Genomic DNA, 24,343 nt, shown 5'->3' with positions numbered 1-24,343 from the left:
GATATAGTTCGACTTTTATATAAGCGATGACTCTTTTTAAAGAGTCAAGAACTTTCTTCGATTCTTGGCCAAAGATTCGCGATTTTGTAACAGCATTCCACTTCATGCATAGACATATAGAATACTGCTCTGCCGCAGTGGAATAGGACAGCTCATGATTATCAGTATGTATCTTGATTACAGTGAGTTTTAACCTTCGGCAGGAATCAGCAGACTATTCTGAGCTCTTGAGACATTTCGTTCCTTGAGGCTGTGAGAGTTCCTCGGCCAGTGAACGAACAGTCGTTCCATCATCAGAAAAACATCAGTAGTATCCAAAGAGTTTAACCGGATTTTAAAAGAATTTACATCTCCTCGATAGCTGTAGTCGGAGTATGTACAGTACTGAACATGAGGAAAAAGACACGCTGAGTAGGAGTGAAGTGTCAAGTAAAGTCAACAGCGAGAGGCAAACTGTTTCAGCAAACCCGCTCCATTACGCTGATCAACTTTGTTTCTCAACAGAAGCGTGTATTATGACACCCTTTCATGAATTCAGTGCAATGTAATACTATTATTGGTCCTTCTGGGCTATGTATACTCACTTTTTGTGAAATCTCACCAAGATCATCATATTGTGCACCAGTGAGGAAGAACCACCAAGGCAACGCCTCTCTGTAGGATATCTGAAACTCAAGAGATCTATCCTTGGGAGTTATTGATCCCTCTAGCGCCATGATAGATATGTTGCTGAGTGACAATTCACAAGATCACGGAGTATCTTATGCAGTGGCCTAAAACCATAACAATAGAATAGGCGAATTTCATGCTGCTACTCTTGACAACTCGAAATGCATTCCTATTTGGGACATTTCTCGGATACATATGCTCGCTCGGGCTCCACTCAAGGTTGATTGTCAATACATCTCCTATCTGTCGGCCGACCTTGGTAACATGGGACAAGAAAAGTAATACAATTGCAGTTTTGGCGCCAGCTCAACATGGCTGACATGAGGGCTTACAAGCGTGATTTTGATACCATGTAGTAATAAATAGATGTTGTGTAGATCCTATTTTCTGATTGGGTTCCAGACTTTGCCAGCAGATCAAGTCAGCACTAGATCTACGGGGCTTTTGAAGCTAGGTTTTGAGGGTATCTTGTAAAATGCCTAAGCGAAGGTGGTAAGAAACAATAATAGGTGCAATTCGGCTCGATTAGTGCTTTGATGAGCAAGGCATAATAATAGTTGCAGTCAGTAAACATCAAATGATTGAGTTGAATATACTCGGCCACATTTTGAAGCCCGGTCGGTCACTAAAACCAATACGCGTACTCACCCATGAGAGTTTCAGAGGTCGCAAAATGTTTACGCGGGGAATAGCAAAGCCCGACCTGCATACGCATGCGTTTTTACGGGCAAAGCAACTGTGCGACACTGACACTTCAAACGCCGGGACCCGATAAACAAAAGGCGTCCGTCTAACAGGTGTCCCTATTATTTTGTCACTCAAGGGTTCAACAACCTCCATAGCCACAGCCAAGGCCGAGGGGGGACATTGACCGAGCCAAGGGCCAGCGCCACAAAGACAAGACACTTTCCCAAGGCTTGGCTGCCTCTCATTCTCGGATTGTTCCACGTAAACAGAGTTTGGGAGGGGGATTTCGTATATCTCGGGTTTTGAGCCCATCCATGCACGTGCGTGGATGCGCCCTCTCGACACAGCTCGACCAGAGCTTTACTTGGACAGGGGATGAGGGAGGATCAGGATAACCATGACTGGTCGAATGGGCTTACTCAAAACGGGTTGCATGTAGCGCACCGCTGATTCATCAGGGGGTCGAATACGGCCTCTACTTACTACGTAGTACGGCGTATTTGCTTGGTAGAGTTTTTCAAGTGCCTTGGCTGTCGTGTTGATACGTGGACGAGCGGTCTGAGCCTCTCCGTCAGGGAAATGAGAAACTTGGCTTAAGTTAACGTTAAACGATGGATGCTATGCCATGTCTGAGGACAAGTTTAGCTGCGGGGTGTGTTCGGAAACTGGTGGGAATCATTGGAAGAATTGAAGGAGGGTGGTTCAATATGGCAGGGACCCGCGGGTTTTGTGCGATTGCGGGTGCAACGTGAGGAGTGAATTGAAGCGATGAGTATTGTATGAGGCTTGGACTCGGTGTTGAACATGCATAAACACACATACGAAAATGAAGTTGAAAATGTTGGTTGAGGTGCCGATCCGTGTGAATCCCTGGTTGTAAATCATCAAGGTTGAGTCCACAGTCTGCATAGATTACGTATTGGAGTTGATCTGCAGGCGTTTAATCGTTTAGTAGTTGAGTTACATATATTTTGACAGTAAGATATGTCGATATAAAGCCACATATAATGATATGATGCATCTTGTATGTCCATCAACCCTCCTATATCGTTCTCGCTATCGCTTTGTCTTCGCTTCGCTTCGCCATGTGCGGCACGGGAGTTATGCTTGCCCGCCGCTCCCGCATCCCGGCCCCACATCTGCACCGCGTGGCCGTAACGAGCGAGGCCCACATGTGACCTTTTGTGTGATTTTTTGTGATTTTGCATCGCATTCAATGTCACAATGCGACTATGCGAAAACGCGTATCTCGAAAGAAACCAAAATATTCCCTCAGCCTCAGATCATTAAGACGCATTGGGTAGTCTGTCTGCATTGAGTGTGATCTGACGATTGACTTCTCAAGTAGAACCTAAAGTAAAGTCTAATAACAAACGAGCTTTGCGAAGAATGTCGCTTTATCCCATGTAATTCGCTTAGTTTACGAATGTGACCTGATGGTTGAAACTCAATGCTCAAGTCCAAGACAAAGGCAAAGACGCAAGGCGTAGCGCAATCTGATCTACCTGCTGCCGTCGACTTTATCGAGATCGCGCAAAGATTTCTCCAAAGAGTCATCGCCGAAGAAGAAGAAGAAGGAGGAGGAGGAGGTCAAACCCTGAATCTAACACACAAAGCATCCATCCTTAAACCATTCATTATCCCCAAGAGGCAAACAGTCCAAATTCTCTAGCAACACCCCTGATCTGTCTGATATGATGGGAATCGAATGTCTCTTACCCCTTATTATCCATATCCCAGCCCTAACCCGTCTGTTGGCCGAGGCCGTCACCGTCCGTTAACCCCACAGCGCCGGAGGGTAGCAAAAGCCCGAAAGCCGGACCCCAGTTTGACCCCCACTTTTTTCACTGTCTCTGATTTTCTGAGTCTCAGAGTCTGAGTCTGAATCTGAGAGTCTGCGTCTCAGATGAGATGGGGGGAATGCGAGGTTGGATCTTCAACTCCGCACTCCGCGTCCGCGGGGCACTTGGGGCTCCGCGGACAATCAATCAGTCCGCACCGCAAACATAACAGAACAAGAACAACAAGAACAACAAAGACACCTCCTGACTATTTTCGCTTTTAACAAGGATTCTTATCGCCATGAATAACCTTGTTGTTGAGTTAACTGTCTGTCAATGATATTGCTCATTAAAGTTTGTTCACTGTTTGTTGTGGTACAGTCTCACTGTTTTTTGCTACTGTAGCAATGGGTGGTGATGATGTGTAATCATGATGATGCTGTCGTATGTTGGGGCACTCGCTTGCAGTCAAGTGCAGTGCAGGATGAGTCTGTCTTGTAATAAATGCCACTAGAGGGCGGTATCATCAGTAAGCGTCAGCTTCAAATGTCTGTCAGTTTCGTCCGTTGTTTGGTCCGTTGCGGCTTTGGTCGCCCACTCAACAAGACGACTAACAGCACCTTAACTTAGGGCTGACACTGAGTGACACACATTCCCAACCTTGTTCGAATGGCGTTTTTGTTGCTCTGTAACAAGCCAAATACCCGCAGCGGTATCCGTATGCTTAGTTCAGAAAAGGGCGCCAGCGGAATTCATATCAGCCCGTCTCGCGCGTGTATTACTCAACCGGTAGCTAATCAGTCATCAAATCGGCCGCCCCTTAACCCAATGGACCTTATACCCAGACTGGCAGTCTTTTCGACACTACAGTCACAGCACAGCACAGTCAAATTCCTAGATGGATGTATTTGCTATTGTAAGCAGTGTCGTCAAATTTCCAATCATATCCACCTCATCGTCTACCGTACCCAGCAGCCTCAATAGGAACACCAAAACAACCAATCACGCAGAGACTTCCCTCGTGGGATTGCAGATGATGAATGATGACTCTTATGCCCATCTGGACTAACGTTAATATCTAGCACAAAAGGGGAATGCGAGTCTACGGGTCATTGGCCGTTGGTCATCGGCACATTGCAGCTCCTCTGCCGGATTTACGGCTCAACGTGCATCTTTCTCAATAGATTCTCAAGGCTCTGCACCTTAGCTCCGGGTTTCCGTGCTAGCACCAAATAAGCAGAGAGGTGTGTGTTTAAAATCTGCCATTGACTGCACTGCACCTAAGCTCTAAAAAATAGCCCGTCTTGCCTTGCTGTCTCTGATAACAAAGTCTTTTTTATCATGCATTCGGCCTTTCTGTTCCTCATAGCTTGATTTGCAATCACCCTAGCAAAGCTGATTCATTGATTAGCTTAACCATAACCGTTAAGAATAACCACGTTTACCAATTCGATCAATCACAAATGGTCCGTGCCAAGTTCGGACAAATGTGAGATGTGTGTGTGTGTGTGTCCACGGCATTTGCACGGAACCGGAACTTGACAGCTCGGTGATTTGCGCTATGGATCTTCAAAGGGCCCTGAATCAAAGAACTAGAGAGAAGGAAGGGGACCAGGGATTGCCAAGCGAACAAGTGGTCGAGACCATCTCAAGTGACGTGTGGTCAAATGCTCCATGATCTGATGGAGGGGGTTGATGTGCCTGTGGCTTAGATGCAGTAAAGTATTAACTTATTAACGATAGTTATGCTTTTGCGGGCGGCTCAATGGGGATGGTTGGATTGATGTGACTGCATCCCCACAGTGACAATGAGATATGTGATGAGACAGGATATGTACAATACAGTCAGTAGCGATGGCAATCTGATCTGATAATTTAGGGAGTCGGATTAGGTATGTATCCATATGATATGTACAAGTCTATCCAAAATATGCATCCTTCCCAAAACCCTATTCCTATCCTCCCTTGGATGGCGTGATTTTTATCTCAACTTTGCTCTCTGTGCTTCTGACAGAGGCTTGTGCCATGATCATGCTCGTGGTTGTCATTCCACATCCGTCTTCTTGTATCATGCAATCTCCAAAAGAACCACGTTGCCCTGTCCTGTCGTGGCGTCGAGCTGGGAGCTTTGTACAAGTATTCCCATATCCCGTCGGCAGTCGGAAAACATACAACGCCGCACCGAACCTCACACGTGTGAGGTGAAACCGTGCCTTTAAACACCAAACCCCCAAGGGTATAAACCCAAACGAGAAATGAAAGCCCAGAAAAATTGAATCCCGATAAACACCGTGCCGCGTGACAAATTTTGACGTAACAAAGATGGCCGTAAACAAGTCTATAGTACTGTACAGTCAAGTGTTTATAGTCGCATCTGCTCAAAGTCGCATGGGTTCGCCGTCGTAGCCAGAATATATCATTGGATCGCCCATGCCCAGCATAACTTCGGGGTTGGGACATGACAGGACGTGAGGCTTGATTGTTCCAAATTCTGATTCGACGAGGCCCTGGTTTAACAAGTCCATGTTTGCCATCATGCCATTTTGTTGTTGCTGTTGTAGGAATTGCATGGTGAGGTCGCTAGGCTGGGGTTTGGTCATTGTCCAGGCGGGAAAGTTGCTCATGGCGGGTGACTGCGAGGGGAACAGGCTCGAAGCATCAATCTCGGGCGGTGGAGGGGCAAAGTCGAAGTCGGCGCTGCCTGTGAAGCTCTGTGGTGAGAGGGTCATAGCATTGGTGTTACCGAAGGCGGCCCTTCGATAGTCGTGCTCAAAGTCGGAGTGATCGAGCTCCGATGATGACGCTCGCTCGGTTCGGTTGCACACGGAGGAATCTGTGTCCTTGATGGTTTCCTTTGCAGGTTCGTGCTCCTTCTGTTGGTCCTCGAGCTGTCGAGCCAACTCAGCCATACCAGCTTCGTCTTCAGGGAATACTGAGTGAACGGGGAGGTCGATATCGCTGTTGGGGCGGATGCAGCCAAGCTTCTGGGCGATGTTGTGGATCACGGGCTGGCCGCGGTCGTTGAGTTCGGGCTCTCCCAGGTCCCAGGACTGGTTATTTCGGACCATTGAGTAGAGCTTGTGGACAGTAGCAATGAGGGCGAATTGTGTGTTCTCGAGAACTTCGGCGTAACTGTTGCGTGTAAGTGAGATGCAGACCAAATTGGGAAACCTGAACACGTACCCTCTGGGCAATTGCTTGTATTCCATCTTCTTTCGTACACCAGCTGTGCAGACTAGACCGTCATCTTTGCATCGCTTGCATGGAAATTCACCGTCGCACTTGAGTTTGTGTTAGTGAGAGGTGGGGCTAAAGAAATGTAGTACTAGAAACGTGCCTTGGTCTTCTTCATTCGGCATCTTTCACAAGCCTTCCACACACGCTTATGTCGACCGTCCATGCCAGTTGTATGTGTGACATGGTCGTGGTGATGAATTGTGGCAGCACTTGAGCTAGCTCTCTTGGATGTGCGGTGCACAGGCTTGACAGACTTGGAACTTGACGACGTGCTCTTTCGAGAGAGGGTCGACTTATGATCCTCGGCGGGAGGAGACGGTAAGCTACCTGATCCCATTGTTGCTGTAGCTATAACTGATATGCCTATAATATACCAAGCAAAGTTGATTGAGGCGATATACAATCCAGGTTGTGGGTTGTGAATGGATTGGGTGGATGTTGAGTGGTGTAAGCCAGTTGTAGTAGTAAGAGTACCAAGCACCTGGGACAGGAGTGGATGGTGATGTATGTATATAATAGATATGAAAGCTGAAGTGGAAGAGGAGGGGAAGAAAGAAAAGAAGGATTCGAGCAGCTTAATAATAGTTGTAGGCGAGGCCAAGGCAGGTCAAGTCAAGCAAGGTTGGATCTTGTGTGACTGGAGGTGACTTGGCGACAGGACAGTAATAAGTGAATTATGCGTAGAGAGAAAGAGAGGGCCTTGAATTATTATGGATTTGAGTTATGTATTATGTGAGAACGAGCGATCCCGGTCCACGGCGCTCGGAAGGTTTTCGTAGGGTGTAGACGTTAGAATAGTATGAATACATCAGGTATCAGAGTGCCCGCGCGCTGCGGTATGAGTTAGGAGTGAATGAGTGAAGATGAGTGAGTTATTGGGAGGGTGTGTAGTTAACGGTCGGCGTGGTCATTATGTCCGAGAAGGCGAGAGAAGTGCTAGAGTGCTCCATGTTGCAGGGATCGTCCAGGGAGTCGAGGCTAGCAGGGGTCAGGATGGACCCGCAGATGATGGATGTTGATGTTCTGTTGATGGTGATGGTGTGGATCCTGGAAGTTTGAGGCACTGGAGCGACCTAAAAGTCCGCCGCCGTCAACGCGGGCGGACTTAAGAGAATGGAGGTACGTACTGACTGACTGATTGATTGATTGCTTGCTTGATTGATTGTGGTGGTATAGTGATGATGGTGATGGCTGACGGGAGGCTTGGATGCTCCCTAACTGCTGGTGCTTACATTGAACCTAAGGGGTTATCAGTTGAGTTAACCGTTGGAATACAAATTGATTGGGCGCCCATCAAAATGAGGGACAACGCGTTCTCAGGGCGCAAGCAAATTGTACCCAAAACTCAAAGCATAGAGCGAGGCTGATGAGTGTATGATGAGTCTCTGCCAAGCCCAATGCCATGCCATGCCCTTGATCAGCATCAGGGTGCGAGACCGAGAACGAGCAGTGAGCGAGCTAGGGGCGTTTTTAGACGATCCCTTTTTTCTGTCCCTGTGGCTATACAACAATTACAATACGGAGTCTCTCACTGAGCGCGTATTTTGCGTATAACATCAAATCACTCGCAAGGATTACAATGCATCGCTGACTGCCGTACCATTTGGCTCTGGCTCAATTTGATTTGATGTCGCCATGGTCGAAGCTTGTTTCTGGTTTCAGAACGGCACATGGTACTTATTTGCGCTGCATAACACTACACTCACTACACTGCAATGTACAGTAAGACGGGTTGATGCTTATTGTTGGATGCGCAGATGACCCAGCAGAGCTCCTACAATCTCGGACTTGATTACTTTGTACAACAATTCCAACACCATCATCACTAAATTGTAAGATATTGGATGTGTGTAAGACTGTACCCCACAGGGAACCATGCGGCTACTTCTAGATACGTGTATATATAATTAATTCCTGTCGTCGTCTTAGTCTACTACTCAGACCGATCTTGTCATCATGCTCGATTAACAGACAAGTTGCTGAAGCATCATCATTATTATAACCAAGCAAGATCTGTATGCCATCTCGCTACGATGCATTGCCCAGAAACTGCATCTTGATCAATGGTGGAGGCCCAATCATTCAATCAATACCCACACGTACCTATGGGGATCCATCTCCCTATCCTGCCCACTTATTGCCGTACTTCCACCGCTGTTGTCGCCACTGACCGAATTTTGGTGCTTCTAGAAGGGTAAGGTGAGCATGAGAATGAGCCTTGGGTCTTTTGATTGATTGAAACGAGTTAGGTACGACGGAGTCTTGTCGGCATCCCGCGCGACCGACCTCCGTCATCTTCGGGGCCGCTTTACGTACCTTGACACCTTTGGGTAATTCCATCTCATCTCTTTTTTTTTTCTCTTCTGAATATCCACATTACCAATACAGCGGATGGTCGCTAGTTTAGCTCGGGGTTGCCAAGAGGAGAGGAACTTCCTCTTGGAACCCAATGACAAATGGCGATTGCGTCTCCCCTTTGGGGGGGAACCTTGAGAATCCATCTCCATCTTTCAAGAAATGAGATGTGCACCCACGACCCCGTAACAAGGGCTCTCGCGCTCCCAGACTCCTAGACTCCCACTGACAGGCAAGGATGTTATGATCCCGCGACCTTGTTAAGGTTCTCATGGCCACGCTGTGCGGCCGTTGCACAACCAAAACGACACCTCACCAGCCATACATACCTGGCGGGCCGATATTTAATTCCGTTGCTAATTGCAACCTTCTGTGAAGCGAGTCGCGGTAGTTGTCGCTGTTTGTAAGCTGCGATATTCCAGCGCTATGGTCCTGGGCCTTTTGCAACTCTGCTTTCGTAACAGGGGTCTCGATTCTCGGCGCCGATTCCAACCACCGGCGCCGATGACAGATACTCATCAGGTACGAGGCGAAATCGCAAAGCACGTTCAAACAGAGAACGATCGTCCTCCTGGAAGTTTAATTGTATGGGTCTGCCTCGGTCTATCCCATCAACTTTACATATCAAGCTTTTCATCTTCATGTTCCAATGTTCATATTCATGTTCTGATTCTCGTGTCAAGAGATGAGCAGAGGACACGTCTTATACCATGATACCATGCTTGTACAAAATTGCGGCTCCAAGCCAGAGTGCTATACTTAATTCGTAGGTTAAGGGATTGCAAACGCTGAATAAGGGACTTTGTAACCTCCGAAGTTGATTGTGTAAGCGGGCGGGATGCGGTTAAATCTAGCGCCAGGCGGGCGGTTTAGTTTCTCGTGATGAATGATGAGCGCTTCATCCGCGGTCCCACATACCAGGGACTATGAGTTACAGTACAGAGTTAAGTCCAACTTTAAGTGAAGCGAAGATTATCTATCAACCCCGACTCCGAATTTCGCTTTCACGGCAGCTTTACGAAAGCCGCCAGGCATTGAACTTTGAAGTGCCGCCCTCCGTGGAGGTTTTCTTGACCGTATAGGGCTGGGCTGGGCTGGGCTGGCACGTACACAGACAATTACTAACTTAGATTACAGTACTATACGGACGGTTGAGCTGCCGTTGATCCCCATAAGGAGGGACGGCAGTGGTGATCAGACATGCTTATAAACTCAAAGCCATGTACCGCTGCACCGTTAGATTGCCGCGATGATACCTTCTCTGCGCCTCGGATATATCAACCGCCTTTGGCAGGCGTCTTACCGCAGTTTGATGACAAACAAGACCCCAGAAGTCCGAATACCCAGAGTAGCTAACAAAGAGAGAAAAGGGGGGGTATGAAAGAGCAAACCGGCTTTAATTCCAGGTACAGTACGTCTCAGGTTTTGGAAACAAGATCGATTACCGGACTTGTCCATCTTGCCGAAACCGATCGGAGTCCGCGGCTGGAAGACTGTCCGTCTTTTGATGCAATGCAATTGAAGCCATGGACGTGGAATTGGACACGTGCATGTAGATGTTGCGTAAGTGAGATGAAGGCTGAGGTAGCAGTCGATCATTTGATCAGTTGTACAACTGCCGAATGGACGAAAACCTCCGCGATTTGAACCCGAACTATCGGTAAATAGACAAGATGCCTATTCACAAGTCCAATACCACTACCTACTGTACTGATACTCTAGGTGTAACAGAACCATGTAAAAAGCAATGATATGATGACTTCATTATGGTGTTCTTGTGCGGTCTGGAATCATCCCGCTCTTTTGAAATGAAACCTTCTTCAAGATTCTTTCAAAAAATACCAATTGCTTCCCTGTCAACTCAGATCCATTGTCAAGCGAATTCCATGTTTAATTATGGATCTTGGATACGACGAGAGCTTCGTTTCAGTCAAGGTTCAGTTGAGAACTACAGGCTATTACAAGCGCTAACCACTGAAGCTTAGAGAAAGACAAAGCCCGAAAAATGCATTTTCTGTCATCCTTACAACACAACAAGAGCTGAGGGATATTCTCAGAGATGTCCATGTTTGTGGCATGCAAGTTGTTACTGTGAATCAGGCCACCACAAGCCTTGAACCCATCGATCGATCAGTGGATGGATGTGACGGCTGTAGCGGTAAGGCTCCCGGATAGCGGAAACAAGGCCGCGAAATTTCTCCAACTACAGCTCGTGTCCCATTCTTTTTCATTCTTTTATTTCTCTCTGTCTTCTTTTTTCTTTTTTTTTTTTCGCATTCTTCTAATGCTCGCTTACCCACTTTCTCCCCACAACTCAACTCACACGGCACTGCTAGTTACAGCATCTAACAGTCGACGTCATTCGGACTTGATTATCAACAAAAAGTCCACCCGCTTAGCAAATTCAGTACCACGTTGACGTTTTAACTTGCTCAGTCAGTGCCAGTTTCGCCGACCGGCACTTGCTTTAGTCGAACTCTGTTATCGCTGGTCAAAAAAGAGGTCAATGGGCCCAGGGCGTGTTTTTGAAGTGCATGGACAGTGGAGTTTTAGTGCATGATGGTGGTGGTTCTCGGGCGGGCACTTCAGGTCAATGACACCAACACACCTAGAAAGCGAAAACCCTGATCGCCAGAAACGAGCGCTACTGTAGCCCTGCCTGCGCCTGAAGTTAGCTGGCATCCATTTTTATGTGACCCGGAAATAGATTACACGCGCCGGGGATAACGCTGTACGTCCCTGTCCCTGTCAATGGCTGAATGCGTAAATCGAGTCCATGACTCGTCTTGACTCGAGATATGCAAGTCAGTTCTGTCTGTGTAAGTGCTTTGTTCACCATCGCATCAGAACTAGCCAAGACATATCTCATTGACTTTTAGATGCAACCGTAGTAGTGCAATACGTGTAATACACCTCATTTGATCAGCATTCCATAGCTAACCTGATATTCAACCTTGATAAACAGACGCCAGAGATAAAGGCCTTGTGCAGCAAACGTGACCTAGAACGGGCGTAACGTGCTGACCTGATGTCATCCAATGTTATGATGATAACAAGGTGAGTTGAGTTTCCCGACATTGTTGGTTGCTGTTGTAGCCTGCAACAAGCCTATCTAGATCTTACCTTAACCAAGAGACTGCTAAAGCGGTTGGTCAACTCGGCAACTTCAAGCCGAGCCATGTTTTATTTTTCGCGATGCGGGATGATGATGCTGCCTGTCTCCTCGGGGACCAGCCATGACCCTATGGGATCTTGTCTTTCTCAGCCGCGTACCTTGGCTTCTCCTTTTGACCAGGTTCTTTTCCATGGAAATCTTTCTAGAAGACCGCGGGATTATCAATGCATGTTCCCCTCCATCGGCACCGGAACGGCAATGGTGGATCTATCGGGTTAACGATATCTTGAAACCAGTGAATCAACCTGTAAGAGCTGTCGGACTCGCCCGAAATTTGACGAGTTAGTCACTAAACTTTCCCCATTCATCTCATCACCACCATCACTATCACCATCTTCAACTGGTGCACGGACTTGAACAGCGCTTCGGTGCCGAAGTGGGGGTTCCTTTGCTCAATAAGGCCAGCCAACAGTGTCACTACTGCGTGCTTATCCAGAGAAAGTTTCCATGTTATCCAACATGAAAAACCTAAAGGCGTGAAATGAGGTCAGCGGCTTCCCTGATATTCAGGGCTGTTGGAGAATTAACTCGCGCTACAAGTCCCTAACGTAGATAGTGATGATTCGCGAATCCCGTTTCAATATCCCGACCTCCGTGCCGAGGTGTGGCCCGCTTTCCAAGTCGGCGTTTAAACCCCCGATGTCGAGAATATCAAGAGCCCGTCGGGTTTTTTTGCCATGCATGCAACGCACCAACTTACACGATTCGAGATTGCGAGTCTTGGTTATGTGCGTTTTATTTCCTCGGGCCGCTTTCGGTCACCTGGAAGGTGAAGCAACCCTGACGCACTCGGAGGATCAGGAAGCTGGAACGTCATATCCATGTTCACTTCAAATTTGAGGCAACGACGGCATATGGACCAAAGTCGGCATGTCGAGAAATGCCTCAATACCCATGGCTTCGCATCACATCGCATCAAATGCATGTAACTGCACTGAACTGAACTGAGCCTGTGCTCTTCTGTGAGCGAGAGCCCGCTTACACTTACACCCCCTTCTCCATTTTCGTTTTCATGTTCCGATTATCAGACACAATCCCTGGCAATCTCCTTCAAATGGAGACGTAACGTTAGTTGCTCCTGATTATTCATCTCGAGTCTGCACGCACAAGTCTAGACCCATCATTGCTTCACATATTACCAATCCGTCTTCTTTCCTAGCCTGCCTCTTTGATACTTCTTTTCGCCTCACTAAACTCTTCCAGGACGCCCCATAAGAGGCTCCCAAGAGGCTCCAAAGCACCTTGGGCCTGGCGCCTTTTCGTCCCGGTTCCTCGGCCCCACCTTGCCGGGGTGGAGCGGAAGGCTTGCAGCAACTTGAAGGCACTCGGCCGAAAACCGTATCGCAGCCCGACGCCAGGTAATTTCCGTTGCCAACGTCGCATGATATGAGCCTCAAGCCCTATGATCTGAGCTGAGCTTGGCATTGCGCTTGATGAAATGTTTGATCACCAGAAATTTTTGTCTTCTATCACTTTCACGAGGAATCACAAGCAAATTCACATGGCCATGACTCCGGAATTGAGAACTTGTCGGCTAAGCCGATGAATATCACCTTTATAGAACGGGTCTTTCGATGACTCTCTTGAAAAATGGGACTCGATGGGTCATCGAAGTTCGCCATGATCCTCAATTCCTGTTCTACGGAATTCGGTATTGAGGTTTTCCTTGTCTCTAAGATCAGCCCCAAGTTGGTTCAGCCGCAAATTTAATGTGTCTACCACGAATCCGCCAAACAGGGACCAATAACAAGACGTTTCACATAAGATAGAAATCCTATGGAACAATGTCAAACAAGCTTCGCCCCTGAAAGGCTTCCAATACCGATCATTCTCCAGTAACGTCCGAGCTATGGGTCCAATGCAGTGGGCGTATCGCAACGTGAGTGCGGATCCTCCTCGCGAACCACCCCCAGAAGGCTTATCACGCAAGACCATGTTTGGCTTCTTTTCTCTCGCCTTCGAGATCGCTTGCATCCTCATCTGGCCAGGAGATTGGTTGAGCTCAGATATTGCCTCTCGCTTGAAACTATGGGGCTGGTAAATCAAGATTCTTAGGGCCGAGCTCGTGACTGGTGGTATTCTAGAATTCTATATCCTCGGTTAAGCATCCACTCTGATCATGACAGTCAATTACATCCCACGTCCATTTCGGATGAAAGATATCGAATCATTAATTCATTATGAAAAAGTGGACGCAACAGGGAAAAAAGACATCGATCGATGTCCACACGATGCTGCTATTGTATCACCAAACTGCACCAGCAGTCGTGCACCCATGAAGAGATATCAAACCACCAGACTACTCTCATGCACTACACATCATTGTACATGATAAGCCGGGGGTGCTCCTGTTCGCAAACAGCCCATGTCCACGCGGCACTCGGAAGATAATTCATGAGGACTGCGGCTTTGTGGCCGTAAGATGCAGATTCGAATAGATTTGGATCATGTCGACGCACTTTCTCCACTGCATCAGCGGTGGCCAGTGCAAGGAAGTGTTGTCGATTAGGTCCACGGGGAAGTACCCTACTCCGAGGTCAGTCACAGCCGAGGTCTAGGATATCGCGGTGAAGAAAAGGGGAAGGGGGTTGAATACGGGGAAAACGTACAATGCGTTTCCAAAAATTCCATGGCATAAGCATGGTTCCTTGGTGAGAAGACCATGTCTCCAGGTTATGCTCTGACCTTTTTCGATGGCTGAGTCGATACGATCTTGCAAGTCAGGGAAATAGGGGCGCAGGGACGTCAGCGAGTACAAGAAACCAGGAGCGCCATGGCACCACTGGGCGAGACTTGCACCTTTGCCCTCCTTGAGACTACGCAGGCTCGACGGCCAATTACCGTCAGGACCCTGAAGCTCAAGAAGCTTTTCCAAGCGTCGGGTAAGTTGTGGAGCGAGTGATGGGTTTGAAAGAACGAGCTGTGTGATAATGCCGATGTCACCATGAGCTGCTCCAAAGTATCTCTTTCCATGCCACTCCCAGTTACCCCTCCCGTCGTCATCAGTGGCCATTATACGCTCTGTAAGTCGCTTGATCGGAGATTCTACAAGACTCTCACTCCTCGGAACCCAATGCTTCACCATGCGTAACATGTATAGTGTACCTGCCCGTCCATAGGGTATCTCTGATGGAAATGCATCTTCTTGGGGACTCGTATAGGGACCAAGAAGTATTGGTATGTTGCTCAGGAAGGTTATTAAGTGATCATCCTCCTTGGTTATGCACGCTCTCACTGCTTCGAAAGATAATTTCTCGGACGAGATGCCGCAGTTGCCCTTCTCCAGGACCAACTTCCCACGATCTCCTTCCAGGTAGCGTTTCGCCCAGGATAGCAAATCTTGGCCAGAGATTTTCAGATCTGGGTATAGTTCGGACAGTTGAAGGAACAGGTAGGCAAGACCAGTGTACCCGGTGAAGAGACCGCCAAGATGGCGTTCATGGTAGATCTCACGAGGCGGCGTATGTCGTACGACGAGTTCAAGAGCATACGTGAGGAGTTCTTTGGGGTCTGAGCCAAGTTTTTGGGCCGGAAGGTTATTCGAGATATATCGTTGAGTCATGACCGCGGTGATGACATATGCATTCGTCAGTCTCTGGTAGAAGCTATCGAGAGCGCTTTCGTGCTATCCTTATCTGGATGAGGCTGTCGTCAATGTTGGGCTCGACATGATGTTATACGCGCGCTCCTGGTGACGCATACCTTTCATCTTTTGGGGATGATCAGCAGCACGTTACCATGTAATTGGAGGAGGGGCAAAAGACGATGCTCACGCGACAAAACATACCACCAAGTACAAAGAATAGGCTCTCCAGACGCGACAGAAGAGATTATCATAGGCTCACAGGTCAGGTTTGAAACAGATCTGCCTCGTTTCAAGGTCGATCGGCTTATTATGTACAGCTCATGACAAACAAACGTCAGCGTTAGCCGGAGCCTTATAATGAAGCTCCCGAGACTTGGGGCCGATGGTGGGTCATGAGCTCCCGGTGGTGGTGGGTCTCTGGGACATTTCTTCCGGCGATCTGCAAGTTGACGTTGATGCGACGTTGGAAGTGATACAGGGTTAATAGATCGGTCTTCAAGGGAAGGAGAAAGATGCACATGGCAGAAATATTGCGTGCCATAGGAATATATGATTGATGAAACTCTTATATCAGAAGTTGTTAAAAAGCGTAACGAAATCATCATCATCATTGGTTTGTACCCCCGGCTACGTAGAAGCCTGTGACGATTTAAGGTAGCCCCACCCGTAGGGCATTGAGGTGGTAATGACGACATCGATTGGAGCTTTCTCCCTTGAGCTTCCATGGTTTAGGGTGGAATGTAAAGCTTGCGATTGCCAACCTCATTGTGATATAAACAAAGCGAAGCAGCTTCACAAGAGCACCTCTTTTTTTCACTTAGCAACATCGAAGTGTTGATGCAACGATTTTTTTCTGCACACGATCAACTAAATCGCAAACTGACTCCAACTTTCACATTTAACTACCATGGCTGACACGGCTGAGGCTTCGGGCGCTGATCACCAGCAGCAACCCACCCAGCGCAACAGAGTGGTTGACTCCGTTGGAGAGAAAGCTCAAGAGGTCTTGTACGAATAAACTGCATTAATCCTCTTCTTCTTCTTCCCGAAACTAACAATACTACCAGTAAGGAGGACTATGCCCAGGCCAGAGAGCATGTCGCCAGCGCTGCCAAGAGCCGATCCTACCTCTACCCGATCAAGGTACAGGAACTCCCCTCTTGAGCCCCAGAGAGATCATTTGCTAATGCACCATGTCGGACAGGGAATCTTCTACTTCATCTCCCATCGCTCACTTTGGAAGCCATTTGTCTCCAAGCTCGGTCCTCTGATCCTCCTCTCTACCGGTGTCATCGGTGGCATGTTCTTCTTTACATACTTGCCCCAGCTCGCCGTGCTATTCTTCGTCAACGGTCCTATTGCGCCCTTCTCTGCGGTTCTGTTGGTTCTCAATGAGAGTACCACCATCATCAACCTTGTGTCTCGCAACTACCTTCTTCAAGATGCCCTTCTCGATGTGTTTGATGGTACGCTGCTTGCTCGTGGAGATACCCAAATCGTGAGCGAGGGACGAGAGGTCAAGTCTGGAGGAGATCCGATGCAGAAGCTAGGCAAGATCATCAAGAGCCCCTTTGAGAAGTTCAGCCCCAAGGCTATTGTTCGCTACGTGATGTACCTGCCTCTCAACGCCATCCCGGTTGTTGGTACGGTGATCTTCATCCTTATCCAAGGTAAAATACACCATCAGTAATTATAAAACTCTACTAACCAGAAGCAGGTCGTACGCGAGGCAAGGGTGTTCACGGCCGAGTAAGTTGCCTAATAGTGGGAGTTTGATGAAATCTAACATTGTTCCAGTATTTCCAGCTGAAACGATGGTCGCAATCCAAGAGGGAGGACTGGCTTACCAAGAATGTCGGTCCCTACACTGCGTACGTAACCTTTCCATCTGATTCTTGGTGGCTACCTAGTAGCACAAATGAGCCAAATTTAGCCAACTGACTGACATATGCGTAAAGATTTGGACTAGTTGCCACTCTTCTCGAAATGATTCCTGTGGCTTCCATGTTCTTCACGTTCAGCAACACAGGTAGGCCATAAGCGAGCTCCCGATGTCCAAGACTAATGTTATTAAGTTGGTGCTGCCCTTTGGGCTGCTGATATCGAGGACAAGGATGCCTCGATGACTGACGGAACTGCCCCTACTCTGCGTGAAACCGCAAAAAAGGCCGAATAAACGCGTCTGTCTTTGTACAACAGGCTAAGCCTCAAAGCCACGCAACATTCAGGTCTGCGAAACATTGTGTCCAAAACATGAAAACAAGGTAATAATATGGATTTGATTTTGATCTGCTCAGGGATGGGGGTTCAAGAAATTGGAGGATACATGAGGCAATCGCGAGTTCCTGCCTTACCTAAGAATTCAGGCGAACGCTTTCACCAATACAGGAAGGAATACCCATTAGTCATATCAGCCAGGAGCCAGGAAGGAAGGAAGGGCCCAAAGAGAAGATGTCTTAGATCTAGGTTTTTTCGCAAAACTTTCATCGTCTCGATTTGTCTCATTCTTTACACGTCAACGTGAACCTCGCAACTATCCCCCATTTTTGAATCTCGAAGTCTTCGCTGTTCAAGATGAAGACGCGTCAATGTCTGAGTGCTCGCTTAAGGTCTGCTCTTGGGATCAATCAGGGGCAGAATTGAACTACCCTCACTCTTGAAACGTCGATTCCCTTTCGAGAAAATGTCAACTGCGAGTTTGAAGCCCTTGTAGTTGTTCTTGTTTTGATTGACGATGCCATGACATAACAGCTTCCAATTTTTCCACATTCGTCCGGGATGTTAGCTCAACAAAAAGAAGAAGAAGAATTACCGCCCTTCTATACGCCTGAGTGCTCAACAGAGACAAGCTAAATACATTACAGGACACTTCACCTCTGATGCGACCCGACGGCAAGCTGCATCTCGCCTCGTTGCCGAGGCTCGTTACAGGTGCTACGTCTGCACGGATGGCATGTCAATTCTGGTCTTCTGGGCCCTGAACGGTGAAACCTCCAACAACCAGGCCGTTAATCCCCAACGGTCGAAGGCCCGACGTGGTTTGTGTTCCACCGCTTAACACGACCGAGATCTCGTCTACCAACAATTTACCAATGCAAGTTAGATCCCGCAAAGCGAGTCAGAGCGAGATACGGCCGTACGAGGATTCATCTGACACAGGTCATGGGTGACTTGACGAGGCCAGCAACTGTGTTCTTTCCAAGCATATGATGACCCGCTTACTTTCGATATGTCTTGGAATATGATGTATCAGAATGTCACTCGGTATTTGGCAGGAATAGGCTGGTTCATACTCAAGTGAGAGAATTTCTGAAAGCTACCCCTTTCGTGTAGTTTCTTTTTGAGAAACATGATGGGAGATGAAGGACGTTCTGTAAGATGACACATGGAAACAATCACCGGCTGATGAAGCAGAGAAAGTAGCGAGGGCATTTCATACATGCAATCAAGCGACCATGCAACGCCAAACTCGATTTTATTGTCCGAGAAGATGGACGGAAAAGCTGGACAAGCATTGACCATAGCTGTGTGCGGTCGTTTCCGTTATGGCTAACTTCGTGTCATAAAAAGACGGAACGATACGCCTCTACAAGATCCCGGGACCGTTCCCATTGGAAGGAAGGCAAGCAATCAGTCGGCCATATGTTCTATGGGGTACTAGGAAGGCTCTATATGGCCACAAACGGTCAAAGCACTACGGACGGTGGTTCAATCTAGCAAAACGTATCCACGAATCGCCACTGCAATGACACTGAGCCAAGCACTTGTGACCCATTCGACTTTGAAATACAGCTTGTGCTCTCATGCTGTTGCAGGCTTTCAGGGGTGAGTAAAAATATCTGGTGCTAGAGGGTATGTGCCGCCTATAAGGTAACAAGATATAGTGCCCCTTTGCCTGTCACTGGCAAAATTCTTGTGACAGCTGCTGCCAGTTGTACACTTCATATCTTGCATCTTTTGCGCTGTTCATGATTCACTCGCTCCTACGTATGCCTTGATTACTTTTATTCCTCATTCTTCTCACTTCTTCCACCCCCCTTCTCTTCTTTCGTTTCGTGTATCTCGTTCTCGGGTTCTCCTCATCACCTCGAGGAAGCATTAAGGAAATAATATCCTAGAAGTCGACAATCACTCGTTTACCTGATCTCTCATTCCACTCTCGACTCTTCCGCTCGTTTGAACACTTCTGTAATAAACCCGCTCGCTGAATCGTTCTGGTGAGTTCAGAAAGCAATCTCCGCGTTTCTTCAAGGGCGAGAAGTATTCGCTAACCTCAAGAACAACAGCACTTTAACATCTTCATCATGAGACCACCTAACATTCCTTTGATCGCTGTCCTATCGGTGCTTCTACTGCTCTCTTGTCTTCTGAGCAGTACAACCGGGCTTGCTCCCCAGCAGCATCGAGGTGCTCGCAAAGCCGTGAGTGGCAACAACATCATCGAAGCTCACAAGCCCTTGGGTAACGCTCTCGCCGATGGCTATGGTCCACCTCCTCCCTATTATACTGGGGAGCCAGTTGCTCCAACTGATTCGACTTCCTGTAAGTATTACGTTCTGACTCAAAGATTCTCCTCAAATCTAATATTGTCAGATCCCTCTCTCGAGGAGTCCACTGCAACAGAAACTCAGACTGGAGCTTCCGAAGCTGGTGTGACATCCAAGCCAAATGTCTCTTCACACTATGATACTGTTTCTTCTGGCAGTTCATCTCTCTTTGTCTCCTCAGCACTCGAGACCGGTACTGCCATGATAACTGTTGGTTCAAGCGCCAAGGCTGGCAGTACATCCGGCTCCGAGGCACTGTCGAGTGTTCGCCTTACAGTTTCGGGTTCTTTCCTTGGAACTGAGACTTCCGGTGCTGAAGCTTCCTCAATTTCACTCGGTCAAGTTTCTACTATGTCGGGTACTAATTCTTCGTTGACTGGCACTTATCTCTCGGCTGGTACCTCATCACCTGGGACGGCAACTGAATTGTCTTCAGGCTCTGCCTCATCTTCCACAGTCCCCGGCTTATTTAATGAAACACAGACAATCACTGAGAGTGTATCTCGCACACAAACTGTGTCGGGTGCTGAAGCTTCAGGTGGGCTCACAACAGAGCTTACTTCTCGCCACGAAAATAGTGTAACAAAGATTGGGTCAACCACAACGACAACAAAAATGCTTAATGTTACAGTGACAGTCGTCCCCGGCTCATCAAATGGTATTTCGTCAAGCCTTTCATCGTTAACTGCCCCCATGACTGCAGACGAAACCACGACAATCACAGTCATCCCACAACAGAACTCGTCTGAACTTTCTACTGAGGGCTTTGCTACCGCTACTGGTTCAGAAAGGCACCCAACATCGGGCAGTCTGGCCACTGGATCAGCCGAAACTATCACAACCCAGAGCACTTTGACTGAAATTTCCATTTCGGAGTCAACTCAACAATCGTCTCCAGCTTCAAGTATTCCTATCAATGGAACTGTGAGCTTTACTACAACTACTGCCTACTTCACTACAACACTTGGAGTTCCTATCTCATCTTCCGGTACCTCAAATTCATCTGGCAGTTCAACACCTACTGTTGTTGCTTCTGATGATTCCTCGGGGGCTGGAACAGGAGACTCGTCAGCAATCGTGGTATCTAGTACTGTTGCCTTTTCTACCACAGTTACCACGAGCAAAACATACACTGCACTCAACGCCACTTCGCCGACCACAAGCTCGTCTTTCTCCTCTGTGCTGACTTCTATGCTCAGTGCTAGCGTTGGCGTTTCCGAGTCGAAGATTGCCACAGCCCCTGACCGAACATTTTCAGAGACTCTCTTTGCGTCAACCGCTCTGCCTATCAACGCGACGTCTGACGCAGTCACTAGCTCCTTCACCGTGACCACTGTGTCTGACGGCTCAGTTATTACTATCTTTCCCGGCGGTATCATACCAACAGGTAGCGTCACAAGTCTGGCGAACAACTCCGTTTCCACGGAGTATTCCACATCTACCCCTTCGCGCTTTAACTCGTCAATGTCCATGAGGCGCACTCCATTATCTTCTCAGACAGACTCCTTGTTTGATTGGCCAACTTCGACGCTGACTGGTTCACATACTTCGGGAGCTACTTTGGAGGTCCCGTCACTTTCTTTCCCGACCTCTTGGCTTTCAATCATTACCACACCAATGACCCCTCCCAGTGTGTCTACCACGTCAACCCGAGGCCCATCTGATGGTTCGGCACTTGGTAACGTAACGGTGATCAGGACAACAATGACTTCTACCATCACTAGCAGTCTCGCACCAACAAGCCTGTCCTCGTCGGGCAATGTCACAGTGGCTCATACCACTAGTGGGTACAACTTTTCTAAAACTGTGGGATCCAGCAAAAGTACATTCAATTCTCAGTCGACCTCTCTCGACAGCTTTCCTGGTATCAGTACCGTCATCATATCTGAGCAGCCTACCAACTTCCCTTTTCCAATCAACACAACCTTTGTTTGGCAGTCAGCAGCGTCTTCAATGTCATGGTCTGAATCTGACAAGACTATCAAGCCCCAAGGCACTGATACTACATTTCCTACCACAACAGCTGGCTTCAACAGCACTACTCCATACATTAACTCGACTACAATTACGGCTAGTGAAACATATCCTTCAAGTACGAGAGGTGAGGCGCCGTCCATAATCACGGCTAGTGCCTCCGGGTCAAGGAACACTACTGGCACCCTTGAGTGGTTCACCAACTCAACTGCCCAAGCAACTGTTACGGCTACCAGCACTGGTCCTGGCGTAGTTTCTGGAACTCAAATTTTGAGCGACACAGCTGCCGTCACTCCTCAACCTCCCAATTCACTGAACGTTACACACACCACTATATCAGGCAGTATCTACACTAAAACGTTCACAGACGTGACAATTACTGTCATTATGCCGACTTTCTCAATGACATCTGAGAGTAATGCACTCTCAACGGTATCAACCAGCACAGCCCCTTTCCCTTTTCCATTAAACACCACAGCGACGGGAACCGAGGCTCCTCTTCCACCAAGTGGTACAGGGACTCGTTTCACCATTACCGGAACCTTGGGAGAGTTTTCGACATCCAGTGTGACTCTTACACCATCGATCAGGACATCTTATCGCACTGTAAACACCACATTGGCTGGCACCAAGACTGATACATCGGCGTCTGCTTCGGGCACAAATGAACCACTCTTCCCAATCTCCAACTCGACTACTCCGGGCACTGTCAGTCTCTCCACATTCGCTTCATGGAGGCCAGACCCCGAGCCATGGACGACCTGGCCAACATTGAGCCTCACAAATGAGCCAGGTTTCTCGACGTGGAGTGTAAACAGCGAGTATTCAGAGTCGACTTCATACACTCGCACTACAACCCGGTTCTTGACTACTACTTTGGTGGAGCCAAGTATGTCCCATTCTTCTGTTCACAATCTCAGCAGTGGAACCTCAGAATCAATCTCTTATACTCGTACCACAACTCTGACCCTCACGACCACCTTGGAAGAGTCTAGTACTTCCCAGTCCACCATTAGCAATAGGAGCAGTGCAACCTCAGAGTCTATTTCATATACTCGCACAACAACCGTATTCCGCACTACAACTTTGGAAAAACCAATCGGATCCCAGTCTGCCCCCAGCAACTCAGCTGATGATGCTTCGTTGTCAACCTCATACACCCGTACTACGACATTGACTCGTACAACTACTTTGGCGGAACCCCCAACATCTCAAGTATCTGGGGCTGCAGTTACCAATACATCTGTTTCCACATGGACTAACGCAACCTCCAGCCTCACTGACTTCACGAGCACAGAGACTGTTTCATTGGCCACCATTACATCGTCGCTCTCGGGGACACTGACGACTTTCTTGACAACCGGTAGCGCAAAGGGGGTATCGACCAGCCTTGAAAGTTCCGCCTTGGCATCATTCCCTGCGGATAACTCAACTCTATCACAGACTTCTAGAAGAACATCTTCGGGGGTTGATACATTGACAGGCACATACTTCTTGACTGGCTCGGCGGCAACAGCTACTCCATGTGAATCTACAACTACTAGCTCATCGACCTGCACGGAATCAGTGTACTACGCTCCGGCTCCTACAGCGATTCCGGCTAGCACCGATTGCTTAACTGCAGCGAATGGGCCGGTCTCATCTTTGTCGTACATATCGGCGCTAACAGCCACGGATGACATCTCATCGACCTGCAACACAACAAGCTCGATGTCTAACCACAGCACGGTGCATCGGTCGAACATGACTCACACATTTGGTGTAAAAGGTTTGTGCTATTCTTGACAGGTAAAACCACTAGACTAATGAAGGGCAGATACAGAAACAAGCACCCACCAGCCGCTTACAACGTTGAGGACAGTCACAAAGGCACAGACTCAAGAACCGGGCTCGGCAGGGGATGATTATCCTACGCCCACAAACAGGGTCCCTGAGGATCCCAACTTCCCATGGGGTAATGACTCTCCAATTCATCGCCATCAGAACCCGTCTGAGCTTGGCGCTGGCGAAGGTGACGGTGACGGTGACGGTGATGGCGATGGGGGTCTAAGCAAGAGAATCGACTGGCGCCTGCAGTGGGAGAATGTCAGAGACAAACTCAAAAGTCTTTGGCATGGACAGGCCTTAGAGACTGAAGGCTAAGTCTCAGGAGGCAGAACACACGATTTGGATTGTGTTTGTAAAACATTCCCTGATTATGAAGCATGGCATATCGGGGGTTTCATTTCTTTACTACGGATATGTTGGTTTTCCTTGTCTGGACTCCATTTCTATTCTAACTCGGCCCTGCTTGTTGGCTTCGATTTCGGCTTCGGTATTTCGGGCAACTTTA

At 48.1% G+C, this 24,343-nt stretch overlaps 4 protein-coding genes across 4 annotated transcripts; 1 reads left to right on the top strand and 3 right to left on the bottom strand.

Annotated features, from left to right (window-relative positions):
• Positions 1 to 5,515: 5,515 nt before the first annotated feature.
• BKA55DRAFT_685563 (uncharacterized protein) lies at positions 5,516 to 6,711 on the bottom strand (the record flags this gene model as incomplete). The annotated part of the gene is made up of 3 exons (XM_046198811.1): positions 5,516 to 6,269; positions 6,321 to 6,418; positions 6,517 to 6,711. The coding sequence occupies 3 exons, from the start codon at positions 6,709 to 6,711 to the stop codon at positions 5,516 to 5,518; spliced, it is 1,047 nt and encodes a 348-aa protein (XP_046053818.1).
• Positions 6,712 to 14,216: 7,505 nt separating this feature from the next.
• On the bottom strand, positions 14,217 to 15,466 carry BKA55DRAFT_502046 (uncharacterized protein; the record flags this gene model as incomplete). The annotated part of the gene is made up of 2 exons (XM_046186888.1): positions 14,217 to 14,430; positions 14,514 to 15,466. 2 exons carry the CDS (start codon positions 15,464 to 15,466, stop codon positions 14,217 to 14,219), a joined length of 1,167 nt encoding a protein of 388 aa, XP_046053817.1.
• On the bottom strand, positions 15,331 to 16,306 carry BKA55DRAFT_233480 (uncharacterized protein). The gene has a single exon (XM_046185283.1). The coding sequence runs from the start codon at positions 16,213 to 16,215 to the stop codon at positions 15,610 to 15,612; it is 606 nt and encodes a 201-aa protein (XP_046053816.1). The 5' UTR covers positions 16,216 to 16,306; the 3' UTR covers positions 15,331 to 15,609.
• BKA55DRAFT_557754 (uncharacterized protein) lies at positions 16,069 to 17,985 on the top strand. The gene is made up of 7 exons (XM_046191829.1): positions 16,069 to 16,498; positions 16,558 to 16,633; positions 16,695 to 17,160; positions 17,208 to 17,239; positions 17,288 to 17,361; positions 17,449 to 17,519; positions 17,566 to 17,985. Exons 1-7 carry the CDS (start codon positions 16,398 to 16,400, stop codon positions 17,664 to 17,666), a joined length of 921 nt encoding a protein of 306 aa, XP_046053815.1. The 5' UTR covers positions 16,069 to 16,397; the 3' UTR covers positions 17,667 to 17,985.
• The last annotated feature ends 6,358 nt before the right edge of the window (positions 17,986 to 24,343 follow it).

The sequence above is a fragment of the Fusarium redolens genome, assembly GCF_020744475.1.
Source record: "Fusarium redolens strain MPI-CAGE-AT-0023 chromosome Unknown BKA55scaffold_3, whole genome shotgun sequence".
Classification (NCBI taxonomy): Eukaryota; Fungi; Ascomycota; class Sordariomycetes; order Hypocreales; family Nectriaceae; genus Fusarium; species Fusarium redolens.
This window is presented reverse-complemented; position numbering and strand designations above follow the sequence as displayed.